We start from the raw sequence: 13,867 nt of genomic DNA, 5'->3' as shown, positions 1-13,867 counted from the left end.
TTTTCATCTTTCCTGTAGTGCGGTGACAACAAATACTAAAAGAAAACCAGTAACTTCTGGTGAAGTGTGAGCTAACTAAACATTGTAGAAGTGGGAATGGGACAGACCCTGAGAGAAGAGCTGCAAGGAATGGCAATTTGACCTTGGAAAAACCTATTAAAAAAAAGTCTTCATTAGTCTTCATTAATTAAACAGGCAGAAAAACAAATGAGCAGGCCCAAAACACTAGTAAGTTTGTTTGGCAGTATGTAGTGTTTCAGCTAATTTTATCAAGTAGAAGACTACTGCCTACCGCATTTTGTTGGGTTTAGGAGAAAAAGAAATTTGATGAAGGCAAAAGTTAAGGATATGCCAGCGGGACATAATAGGATGTCAAGGCTTGTGGAGTACACGGTTCTTATTTCAGTTTGGTGGGAAGTGTTTGCCTGGAGAGGATCTAGCAGGTATTAATGTTCAGAAAGTTCCTGAAGATGGGACTCCAAAAGGCATGCATTTTCCTTCTGAATTCCGGATTATTGCAATGTTTGGGTCAGGTTCTCGTTCCCTGCAAGCACTGGAAACATCTGCACTCAACAGAAAAAAGCTCAGTACTTTATTTTCTTTCATCTTTCTGAATTTAAAAACAAACATTTTGAAGTGAAGGACTTTTAATCTGCATTCCCAAGTATCAAATTGCTGCAGGTGTGTTTGCTAGTGCCCAGAAGGCAAGATCTGTTTGAACGAGGTTATTTTCTTTAAAGTTCATCTATAAACTTTACAGCCAAATCACTAGGACTGATTTGCTTAGGGATACAGTCTTTGTTTAAATTTTTATACTTGTAGCTTAATGCCCTGAAATATGTGATGAAAAGTGTTTGTTTCAGATCCCCTTCATTCAAAAAAAAAAAATTGCACAGGGATATTTTTCTTTCAAATTAATTGAAATGAGAACAACTATTCTTTACACAGACTGATACGGTTAGCTTGATTCAGCTGCTGGCACAGGAGAACTCTAATGGACACGCATCACTGTCAAAAACTCCTGCAAACAGAAATTACGAAAGGTGTTCGCTAGTGAAGTCAGGGGTGGGATAAGCTTGAAGGAAAAGCAGTGTATCTTTGGGTGACTCCCTTCTTGCCTAATGAGTCTGCAGCAAAGGTGCAACTTGTCAGAACAAAGCCAGGCTGGCTGGGCGCTGCCTCAAAGAGAGGTTACCGCGAAGTTAAGGAGTTGAAAGAGAGAGATAATGTTTCAGACAGTGAAGTTAGTCATCCTCACATCCAGTTAAATCCCCACTTACTGCTGAGCCGCCTTCGTTAACCATGCGTGCATCGTTCCTGCACTGCAGCCCGGCCGAGCTAAGGGGCTTTGCTCAGAGGTGCACAGGGAGCGAGGTGCCCCGGTCAGGGGATTATGCTTCCACCTCCCCTAAACACCCCAAATGACTGTTTTTGCTCAGGCCTAATTTATACACCACTCTTTACGCAGCCGATGAAGTACGGCTGTGTTACACAGCCAGCATTTAGATTTGGGAGCAGGGTTGTGAAAGGGACATTGTGCTCAGAAGGACTGCTGTCTGCTGCGGTCGGCTGTGCCGTGCCCCATCCTATTGAGACCTCAAAAGCAGAGCACAGCTGCGATGAGTCTCCAGATCTGTTTGGCCGTGGGGGCCAGTGCCGGTATGCATGCAAGTGGGGGGGAGCACCCTGCTCCCCCTTGTAGTTTCTGCCTAGGAGGCTGGCAGCAGCCTCTGAGCAGCAAGTTTACAGGGGCCAAATTAGTTGTGGTTTCGGAGGGCTTTCCAGAGCTTTGCTAGGCTGTCGCGCACAACCCCATGAGGAAAGGATATCAGTTGATGTATAAAATGGCCAAGGAGCTTTGGTAAATAGACTTTACCCTTCAAATCCAGAGGTCCTGGCAGCCACTGTGTGGGAGGGTGGGGTTGTACTTTTCCCCTTCCTGTACTTGGACACTTTTGATTATCCAGACTTTCTGGGACTGAGCAGGGCTGCCTAATAACAAAGCCTGCATAATATAATTGCCTAAATAGGCCTATTGTCCTTTTCAAGTCACTGTGCTGTGAAATCTTTCAACTTTTTGCTGAAAATATTGCATCTAACATTTAGATGGTTTAGTGGCTACGACAAGGAGGAGATCCTTTTCCCTCCTTTCTTGTTGCTGCGTGGTCGAGAAGCTGATTATATTATTGCCCCCTGTTGACTTTTACTCCTTTTGGGAAGCAGATATTTTAGCCCCTTCTGGCAGGGTAAACTGCCAAAAGTAATAGGCCTGGAAATACAAAGCTATGATTGATTTTGACCTTTGCTCACGTGCATGAAGTCTGTCCCCATGCACTGTGACCCATGCCACTTCTTGCTGAAATCCAAGCCCTTTCAAACCAAATGGAACCACGAAAATACAAGCCACAAAATGCTCAAAACTATTCTAAAGTAACAATAATTGTTTTCTCTGTACCTCAAGAAAAAGCTGAAGCAGGAGGATAGCAAAACTGGATTTTCTAGACAGGCAAACCAAGAGTAATGTCTTTCGACTGCTGCTGCCTTTTTGAGAACCATAATCTAGGCACAAGATAAACAAACTGGTATCATGTGGAAATGATTCTTCTGTGCAGTTTTTAAGTCACAGTAATCTTAGCTGTTCCTCCTAACTGTGATCAGTAAAGAACTTTCATCCAAAACTGTAGATTTTAAACTGTCTTTTTAAAAATAATCTAAGGTCTGGGATTTTATTAATTCATCGTTGCATGAGCAAAATGTGTTTCGAAAGTTAAGAATGTCAGAAACAGTAGCCTGAAGTTAGCATCCTAAATCCACATTTCATGGCTTCATTTCCAAATATGCTGAGCATCTAGGAGCTCCCTCAGCACTTTTAAAAACAGGCCACATATTTAAATGACCAAATACTATTTAGAACCTGCATTTAATACTAAAAAATTTTAAAGGACTTTCCCACTTCCCCTAAACTATATGAAAAAGTAAATCAGTGACAGAGTTCACAACATTAACAGTAGAAATAGAGACACTTAGAAGACAAAGTAGGACTTGTTCATAAAAACATATTGCTCTCTTTAATATAAATTTACAATTTTTTCTCTTTATTTTGTCTGACAGATTTCTCTGATTCTCTGTTTGCTTCCATGTGTTAAAGTCTGCTCATCAGATATTAATCTGAGACAGTTTCAAACTTGTAGTATCTATTTTAATAGCTAGATTTTCTTCTTCATACACTCACTCATCATTACCAGCTGCTCAGGATTGTTTTCCCAGTGGCAGCAAATTAGTATGACTGTGGTCACTGTGCATTTTGCTTATTTTGGGGGGGAGGGAGGAGGGGAAAACCTAGCTTCCTTCAGCTCATTTTAGTAATCTGAATAGGAGCGGAGAACTTGCATCATGTGACGGGGCAGCTCACGGCAGCTCACCAGCATGGGGTCCCTGTGTGAGAACCTCCCTTGTACATGACAATCTGATAAGGATATCATGTGGTTTAGAAACACATTCCCACAATGTTCTCTTCTTTGTCCCTTTATTTGGAAGTGGGTTTGAAAAAAACTTAACTAATGCCAGCCCTTATATAACTGACCCCACTTTCTTTTAACGTTCTGTTTGAGCCTTACAGCTTCTTCAAATACTTTTGTTAAGAGAGATGGAAATATAATCCAGCAAGTCTGTGTAAAGAATCCTAGACACAGAGTATATAATATACCTTCTGTTCCCCTTGTACAAGGTGATTTTTCTCTCCCCTGCTTATACCATATATAAACTGAATATTATAAAGCTATGTAAGTTAAATATACACATGCAAGCAACACTTGTGTAGGTTTAATAGGTTAAGGTTTGAATGAGTATTTATAAATTCTCAAGAGTGCTCTGGATCTTCACCACTAAAGATACGATGTTAAAGTCCATCCGTAGTTCGGAGGGATTTCTATTGTATGCACTTTCAGTGACATACATTTTACTCTCTTAGTGGACCCCCTAAGAAGGAGAGCAGAGAAATGTCTTGCAACAAAGAGGTTCTTTTAGCACCGCTTAGTTTCTTTTAATGGTTTGGAGGATCTCTTTCCATTGAACCATAATATTTTTCTCTAGACTCACATTGTGTTTTTAGCAAGGCTCTTTGAGCAATAAAATGACAAATTAAGTTTATTTTTGTCTTTTAGAGTCTTAACTAGTGAAGCACTTAAATACATTCAACCCTCCACCCTAGATTTTAATAAGAGTTTCAGACACAGTGTGGTCGTATGCGTGAGCCCTTAGTGTATTTATGTACCAGTACTTCTATGAAACACCAATAAAAGCTCATGCCATTGTGCTGGATGTTCAGCACGATGAACATCCAACATTGTATTTGTTCTTAGAAAGAAAGAAGGATCATTCTCCTTTTAAAGATATATAGCAGAGGTGTGGAGCAATTAAACATGCTGTCTGGTGTTGCACCAACCAGAGTCAACTGCCACAGTTTGAGATTTCCTTCAGTGGGTTCTTCAGTTCTAGAAAGCCATTTGTGCCTGTGAGATACAAACAGTGGAAGGAATGGTTTGGTAAAAAAACCCAAACAAACAAACAAAAAAACAACAACCACCAAACAGTCAAATAACACAAAAAATTTCTCGAATCCTGTGATTTTTTTTATCTGAATGCAGCTTGTGGTGAGTTCCTGAAATGGCCTTTACACCATTCCAGTGGTCTTCTCCGCTCAGCTGGCTGGTGGTGCAGCAGCACATCATGTAGAGGTGTGTATCTCTTTTCTTATGAGAATTCCTTGTCGTCTTCCAGTCTTGTACCAGAATCACTCCTCTGCCAGCTGGTGACTGATACCAGGAGGATTCCCAGGTTCCTGCATGATAAGTGGGTGTAACAGCATCTGAGTTGATATAAATATTTCACTTGTTCACAAATACCGATCTGAGATAGAGGTGTTCAGGCATGGCTCTGCCGTACCCTGGCTTTCGGGGGTCTCGGAGCCTCCTGCCTCCAGCACTGTTGCTCGGGGACTGGCCATGGGCAGAGCCCGGGGCAGGGGGCAGGCTCCTCCACTGCTCGCCTCTCTCCATCTCCCGAGTACCTCCTTAATTCGTTATCTTGTACCCAAAACCCCACAATGAAGACCAGCGTTGCTTGTCTTTCCAAGACTGAACATTCACTCGCACACAAAGAAAAAGGAGTTGGAAAACTGTGTCACAGTGCCACCTGGCGATACCTGCAAACCTTCTCTTACCCTTGGCAGGGGCTGCGGCTGCTGAGGCAGTTGATCCGCACGCAGATGCTTTTTCCAGGTTCCTGATTCAGGCGCAGGGAAATGCCTGTGTCCCCCAAAGCTCGACTGGCTGGGTTTTTTTGCGCAACTCCCTGGGTTGCTTTAATCAGAGATCCTATCTTCTCTACAAACCTTTCCTTCCTAGCAGAGAGCAGTGATCCACCAATCTGCATTTTTGGCTTGGGGCACAAATCAAAGGACTAGCTAAAAAAGGCACGCATATGTGAGCTTTTTTTATTGTTAAGATCAGGCCCTGAGGAGGGGTGTGTGTGTTGCTTGTTTTAAAGCAGTTGTTCATAGTTCTGCCTCTCAACTTCTGGTCTGAAGAGGTTTTCCTTTTTTCCCCCCATCTGTCAGAGTATTCCTTCGCATGGCTTTGTTGTTTGGTTTTCTTCTTTTCATGCATTTGAGGAAGAAATTCTGTTAGTTACTGGATCAGGGTATATATCTTGGTGGCTGGCTGGAAAGTCTCAGATGACCTGTCTTTCTTAAAGATCCCTCACTTTCCGCCTCACGCTTTGAACACCAAGATGGAAAATGAAGAACAAATGGCAAATTATCTATGTCTTTCAGATACTTGTGCAATGTGTCTGATGAGGGGGACTAACAGAAGACTATACTTTTCCCAAGTCCTCATTGCCCAGTGAACCTCAGCCTTCCTGTCTCTGTTTAGAGAGCACATTCCAGCTGTGTTTTTCGAATTGCATGTATCGTCACATGCTATGCAGGTTAGGTATGTGAACTGCTCATCTTTCTGCACTTTGCGTGTATTGCCACATTCACTTCTCTGAGACCACACCAAGAAGGTTCCATTATCTCTCAAAGTTTTGAAACAAAGCCTTCGGCTGCCTGTGAGAAGTCAGAGCTGACTCACATCCTTCTGTAGTTTTTGTGGGGTTTTTTTTTTTCTTATCCCAGTCCTTTCCTTTCTCTGTGTTTTGGAGAGGTCCTGCAAGACTTCATGGTTGAAGCACGAGCTATGTGTTAGGAAGCACTGCATATCTGAAGGCAGTTTGGAAAAATAGCCGTTCCCCTTTCCCTGAAATGGAGTGCAGTATGAACGCTGCAATTGTTCACAGGGGCTGTTTTCACCCTTATCAAAATGTGAAAGCAGAGCTTAGTTACAGCATGATACACTGACACTGCCCAGTAATACCATATCTGTTATGTTTTCACTAACCTTAATTTCTGCGCAGAACAAGAAAATACTCTGACGAAAAGAGGTGAGGAAGGAATGACGCAATTAAACGAGATTAAATCAGAGTATCAGTTTCTCTGGAACACGTATTTGGCTCTTTACCAATAGTCTTCTCCCCGTTTTTCAAATAAACACATATTTTCACATGATAACTCTATTGGAAATATTAATGCTTCTAAGGCTGCATTACCTTTGTTTTTTCATCAAAGTCCATTACTATGAAAAGGCTGCTGCTCCTTAGGCTGTTTCAGCTTCAAAAGAATTTTAGGGCCTGGTCTATTGGAAAGCTTGGGGGTATAATTAGTGAAAATGGAAATAGATGCAAGAGGAATTTAGTTCCTGATGTTTTAATTTAGTGTAGTACTGCCATGTGTTGTTGAAGAGGATTCTTAAAGGCAAACATAATTATTTCATTATGGTCTTCAGAATGCTTTCATTGGTCTTAATGACAAGAAGCTGCATAAGGAGTCATACATTTTAATTAGACCTTCTTATATTTACATCAGATAAATAACAAATAATTGATGAAAAACAAGTCTTCTGAATGGATGATTTCACACAGAGCTCTGGTTACAGTTTAATGATAAAACATTTCTCTTATTGCTTTGCATTTTAATTATCTAGAATTATTACTCTAGCAGAAATCTCAAAATACTGTTATTTTCATGCATTTCATTAGATTCACAAATGATTTTATGAATCTGAAGCTAAGAGAAAAGGTGGGTTTTGACATACATTTACAATCAGTTTCCAGCTTTATTAATTCCATTTTGCTTTAATTTCTTATATTTAGATAACTTCTTGTTTTGGTGATAGACTCCCCAGTAAAAGTTAGTGGGAAGAGGATTCAGACCTTTTTCTATGTCTTCAGTTCCCTACATAGGAGCCATTGTTAACAACCCAAAACTCCTGTAGAGGTCAAGGAGTGAGTATGAAATTGTAGGGCTTGTAGTGGAATTTTCTTAGAGAAAAATTGTTGCCTCTTTCTCACCAGCTTAGTTGAAAGTTGTATTCCCAATTTACTTTGCAAATCTTACCGATACCCTTTTGTAATTGTGTGAATGCTTGCAGGTGCATTTAAAATACCTATTTTTTTCTTTTCTTTACCCCCTTTATTGGATGCTTTATAATACCAGGAGAAATTACTTCAAGAGTTTTGCTACTTGCAATAGTCTTCCATGTTTGCAAGCTCTCCAGCCTTTCATTTTTGTAACAAAACATATTTCATATGATTCATTCCTGAGAGTATACAGAACGCTAATTGTTGTTATTGATTTTAAATTTTGCAACCATTACAAGTAACCCAGATGAGTGGCAGATAAAGAGTAATAACCCATGAAGTTCTGGAAGTGTTTCATGTTTGTCTGTAGTACTTTATGTGATCAATAGTAACTGCCCCATTGAAACTAACTGCTGTATCAAATAACAGTAAATCAAATGAATGTGCTTACAGATTATTTATTGAAAGCTTTAATTGTTCACTGGGGCCCTGCTTATCTCAGGAAACAATAGAAGGCAATGATCAGGCAAACTGGTTTGCACATGCAGGGGTGCAGTGAAACAGTGGGATCACCCCTGTGTCTGGATGGTGTGAGAGCTTTCCAAAATTTGCCTCTGTCCCACTAGGATTGCCCACTCACTGGGATTGCCCGTAGGAGTTGATCCCAGAGTAGATTGGTTAGAGGTGAGCTTCTCGAGTTCGCAGTTTACTCTTTTTCTAGTTATTATTTTTATAGATTGTCATCTTTGGATGGCATTTTTTTTGTATCTGGTGGATCAAAGTTTGGGAAAAGAACTAATAAGATTTCCCAAAATTTCCAGGAGGTCCATGTAATGAGAGACAAAACAAGATCAGACCTTAGAAAGGGAAGGGAAGTAAAGAAAAGCATACTAAACTTACTCAGTGGAAAACTTAGCTGGGTGTGTTACAGTTTTGGGTGATTATATGCTGCTGTACAGTTATCAGACTTGCGCAAATACTGAGAAATTAAAAGCAATGATGTGCTGTTGTATTTTACTAATTCCTTAAAATGGCTGCTCTGCCTTGTCACAGTCACTCCTTGAAGTACTAGTGCCACAGGTTGGAGGTTTTCTGGGACTTAAAGTGAAATGGATAGTCTTATAGGCAGTTTCACTACTATCCACAGTTTTTTTAATAGCCTTGGTGTGTTGTCAATAATACTTAGCTGTGGCTTCGGAATCCTTTTGGTATCAGCAGAGGCACTAAAGCTGTCCTTCAGCAAATTCAGGAAGATGGCACTGAATTAATTTACATTTAGTAACATATCTTTCCAACCATGACAACTTTAAAAGCATTTGTAAAAATGAGATTAATTTCTACAGGAAATGATGGCCCAAATCTCTCAAACATGACAGGAATATCCTTCCCCCGCCCTGGTATGTTTTGTGAAATGTACGTATATGCATATGTGTAATGTTGGATAATCAGAATATAGAAATTTAAAATTACGAAAGCACGGAATAAAGCCAGAAGTTTCCTGGAATGGAATCTCACTTGAAAAAGGTAACATCCCTTTTTCAAAGTGTAAGCTTCAGCTTTAGTTTCTTGGGACATCAGATGTCAGGACTGAATGTTGCATTTCCTTTTCGCCATATTCTATATAGAGTACAGTTGACGTTTTCCCTGTTAGGATATTAGTGTCTTGTTGGGTTATTGCAGTCAATAGTGAGCAGCTTAGCTGGGCAAAAAACCCCAAGTCGTTGTTGAAGGTAGGTATTGAATAAGAAAGACCAGGTGTCTAGGAAATACTGATAGCACATATGTGTTTGCCTGCAGTACAGTGTGCACATATTTTTTCTCTTCCAAGTGAGAATGGTACTGACAGACAACATACAGGTCAAATTATAATCATTCCTCACTCCAAGGGTAATCAGAAATCCACTGCAGGTAGAGAATAGGAGAACAGAGTACTGGAAAATGTTCTCTCCAGTTGCGATACTCATCTTATTTCCAGTCTCTTGTGAATGTCTTACTTTATTGATCTGTGGTCTTAAGGCAGAGAGTGGAGGTGTGCTCTGAGCCACAGTCAACAGTGCTGCTACCGCTTGGCTCTGGGACACCAAACTCCCTCCCAGCTTTCAGCTTCTGCTGCACCTACTGTGAAAGGGGCAGGGAGATGTTTGCCAGGTTAACAGCATCAGTGGAAAGTAAAATGCACCTATAAATTTTTTTTAAATAAAATAACCTGTGTAAACTTGATGACAAGGACTGAGAATTACGAGGAGAGGAAATATGGTAGTGTCTTAGTTTTTCATGGTACCTTCCAAACTGTGTTATTTTTTGTCTGGCAGGTATTCTATTCAGAAATATTGAAATTCCACTTAGGCAAGCATTATGGCTTGATAAACTGTATATTTTATTTGCCCCCTCAAAAGATATTGGCAATGTTTAGTTCTTAAATATTCCATAAACTTGAATTTCTTATGTTAGCATCAGAAATGTTGAGGTGAGCTGCTCTTAGTAATGCGCTGTCCTGGTCTGGCATGCTGAGGCGATGAAGGACAGAGTTTGTCCCTGTTTTGGTCTCAGATGCTGTAAATGTATGTGTGCTGGAGGATGTCAGAAAGGTTAAGTTTTGGTCTGGCTGCCCTTCTAGTTTGCGGATACACTCAAGTGATGAAAGCCATTTTTTCTGTTATTATGTCATGTCTAAATGGAAATAATTTATTGTTTTAATTATAACCTGGTAGTTGCAGCAGTGCAGCAATGTAGCAGTGTGGGTGCAGTTAGGCAAGTGTAAAGAACAGTCTTAACACTTACTCGAGAAGTAAGCTACACGAGTGTAAAACACCTGTATACAAGCAGGGGTACCCCAGAAGGTTCACTGCAGTAACATTAGGGGCATGGGAGATGTGTGCTGCTTGGTTTAAGAAGCTACCTTTGCTTCTCGCAGTCTACGCACTGCCCTGTCCTCTGCAGGAGGCTGCTGCTGCCCAGCAGGAAGAGACTCAGGGCTCCATTTCACAGCCCTGAGCCTTGCCAGCTTCAGCAAATGGCCCTGTTGTGCAGCCGCATGGCTGGGAAGCTGGACATGTGCTGTTTCCCCAGCTCCGCCTGAAGGGTTGGTAACCTCTGGGAATGGGCCGGGGGACGGCTGCCTGGGGTTTGCTGGCTCAGCAGGTTTCATCCCAGCTCCACTGTGGGGTGAAACCTTACTCAATAAAGAATCATACCTCTGGGTGGCATAATGCCAAAAAAAGGTCTGCAGCAAGGGCCCGAGACTGAGACGCCAAGCAATGAGATATATAAAGCTTCACAGTTGTCCATTGCCTTGTAAAAAAAGCAAGTGGCTGTGTGACAGGGGGTTGTCAAAGAAAATACAGAGTTAGATCTCCTTTTCGAAGGAAATCAAAACTTAGAATTAGCAGAGCAATAAAAGCCTTCTAAAGCGAAAGCTGGAAACAATACATTTTTAATAAAATGGGCAGTTACTCTAATTGCTGAACCCCTACTGTTCAATTTCTTTTAGTGCCCTTATTCATTAAATTCAGCATACTTATACTTATTATTTACAGATGTATGCATTTTAACTTGTTTATAGAAACCATGCCTTGCAGAAAGCTGTGGATGGTATAATACTAATTTGTAAGTGTTTATTGCTGCCTATAATATGCAATTTTCAAAACAATTAAAAATAGCAGTGGAGTTCATCATTGTAGTCAACCCTAAACTGCCCATGAAAAGTAAAACATTAGTACCGTGTACCACCTTAAAGGTTATAGGCCATTTGTAGTGGATTGATAGCATACCCATTAATGAAGAATTTACCTGTTCTTAAAGATTTTAAGCTCTCAGCAGCCTAGTTTCTGGATATTATTCTAATGTAACCCATTTAAACATATGTGATGGAGTTCATAATTGCCCTTGTAAATGGGTATAGAAAGGAGGGTATATAAATCAATTAGTGATATCCAGCAGTGTGGCTGTAATACAAATTAATTGGGATGATAAGCATTTTAACTGCTACTATACTTACTCGAAGCAGTTTTGATCACTGAATTGGCTCTTGTTGAGTCACTCTATTAATTTTAAGATTTGAGAACATCTAAAGATCGAAATGTTCTGAATTAATGGTCCTAAAGTTTGAGAAATAAAATGATAGGTAAAATATCACACAGCAAGTCAGTTTTACTGCATTTGCAAATAGAGCACAACAGTTGTAATTTGTTCATGTGGTACTGAACAACTGTGTAATAGTATTGCGTGATTAAAGATGTTAAAAACACTCATTTTAATGCTGGATTCAAGCCACAGCAAAAAGTCATGATGAATGGTGTCATAAGAACATGTTGAATGTATAGAAAATAAAAAAATTTCTTGGCAGACATACTGAAAACTAATACCAACTTGGATAGAAGGCAAGTTTTGAAGAATAAAATCATTCCTTTAGTATACTCTGAATTATTCTGTTTGGATGCTTGAAAAGGTTTGAAGATAAAAGAAAAGTCTTCAAAACACTATAAAACATTTAATAACTCTAAATGGAGAAGTTATGACTTGGTAAAATATCTGGATGTGTGTAGGGATTATAATAACTATTTCATTTCCCTTGCAATTTTTATTTAATTTTGAAGATACTGGATCTGAGTTTTCTCCCATTTATGTTTACAAGTCAAGAGTCTTCCTTGGAATTGGTGGGGTGACAACACCATAAAAGAGATCTGAAAAAAGAATCAGACCCCTTTTATTTTTAAGTGTTTTATCCCGCACAATGTGCCTTTTTTCCTTACTTTTCATCCTGCAGGGAAAATATGCTGAATTTGTGACGCCACAGTTGTATCAGTAGGCTACAGAAATAGTCTTCATTTTCATAAATAAGGAGTAAAGAGGCCAGAGTCCTCATTCTCTGTATATTTGTGTCACTTCTTTGCCTATGCCACTATGCTCCAGATGAGAATCTGACTTGGGAATTCACTGGTAAAGCAAACGGGGCCTGAATTGTAAGAAACGTTAATTTTTAAGGAAAAATCTTAACTTCGTGCAAATGGTAGCACAATTGTAAACGTTTTTTAAAGAAGATCCTTTTTTTCAGTTTTGCAACAAAGCGGAATTTTCACTTGAGACTGATGCAATTTTGTATGGTAGTGGCCAAGCAGAAAATCACCGACCTGAAAAAACTACAGAGCTAGCATCTTTCGGATGTTTTTCTTCATTTTTCCGTATGATTTATTTTTTTCATTTAACATGTTTTCTTTTTCATTTTGAAGGTAGGCTCCTAATACAAAGTGATGAGCTGTTGCCCTGTAAACTCTGCTGTGCCTGGCAAACCCTCCGGCCATCCTGTCTGTACACTTACTTTCACCCTGGCTCCCTCATGGTGTCTGCCTGGCCATTTATTTAGCGAAAGACACTCCTGTTCTCAGTTACTAGCACATCATTAAGTCTCACTGTCCTGAGAGTAACACAGGTATAACCAGACGCAGTTCTTGTCCCTGATACAATTAATCCTGACAAGCTTTCTGCCTTCCATGTTTGCTCAGGTGTAAATGCTTCTGTCTGGCTACATGGACACATAAACCCAAATGTAGAACTGCTTTACTGCTATAACTGTAAAAAAACCCAAAACCCCAAACCAAAACAAAAAAACAAACCCCCAAAAAACCCAGCCAGAAAAACAGTGTAATTTTTTTTGAAAAGGTTATGTGAACATGAAATCTCCTATGTTAGCTATACATACTACCCCTGGGTTTAGTGGAGCTGGTGCTTGAGAAACAGGCGTTGCAAACCAGGGTAAACCTTATTCCTGTTTGAAAATATCCTCCTGAGCAAACCTACAGAATATGAATGTGCTTTTACAGAGAGGCTGCAGCCTTCTTGTTGTCCTTTACAGCTAGCTGTAGTAAATATGTGTGTAGAGTATGTAGTTGCCAGAAGTCCTAACTTTACTGGGAGAAGCACCAGAGGTAGTTGCAGTGACGGCTGTCCCACAGAATACCTGTGAGACACAACAAAACGATGCAGCAGCTTCAGAAAAAGGTTTCAGGGTGTTTGCATTCAGGCATACATGGTCAGGACACATTGGTGATTTCCAGGTCATACATGCTCAATATATAAGACTAGCCTTGTAGATTCAGGCTTATGTCTTGGCAGTATATGAGGCTGATGTTGGCTTGGACAGTATAGTCAGGAGTAGAGGGTTTTGTGGCAGTTTCTGGTGCTGCTTACGCCTGTGTGGGACACAGCACCAATGTGCATGGGTGCAGATTCAGGACTTCTCTGAGGTCGGGTTTGTTGTCTGCCGGGGCATTCCTGTGTAATTGTATATATGGTGGAGTAGTCTTACAGGAAGTTAGGTCTTAGCTGGCTGTGGAGATCAGCAAATGAAGACAAGCCTTTTGTCATCTCGAGTTCCCTGCCTGCAGCAACAGTGGCTTCTGGGGGGCAGAAG

General features: G+C 40.3%; 1 protein-coding gene across 4 annotated transcripts in view; it reads left to right on the top strand.

Moving 5' to 3' along the window:
* The window catches only part of RARB (retinoic acid receptor beta), a 333,134-nt gene that overhangs the window by 243,070 nt on the left and 76,197 nt on the right, over nt 1–13,867 (top strand). Inside the window, exon 2 of one of the 4 annotated variants that reach the window (XM_037384093.1) lies at nt 4,647–4,736. The exons of the other annotated variants lie outside the window; for them this stretch is intronic. Coding sequence (XP_037239990.1) covers nt 4,647–4,736 — 90 coding nt within the window. The remainder of the gene's footprint in view (nt 1–4,646; nt 4,737–13,867) is intronic. 4 annotated transcript variants of the gene reach the window in all.

The sequence above is a fragment of the Falco rusticolus genome, chromosome 4 (genome assembly GCF_015220075.1).
Source record: "Falco rusticolus isolate bFalRus1 chromosome 4, bFalRus1.pri, whole genome shotgun sequence".
NCBI classification, from domain to species: domain Eukaryota; kingdom Metazoa; phylum Chordata; class Aves; order Falconiformes; family Falconidae; genus Falco; species Falco rusticolus.
Note: the sequence above shows the minus strand (reverse complement) of the source record. Positions and strands in the feature narration are given on the sequence as shown.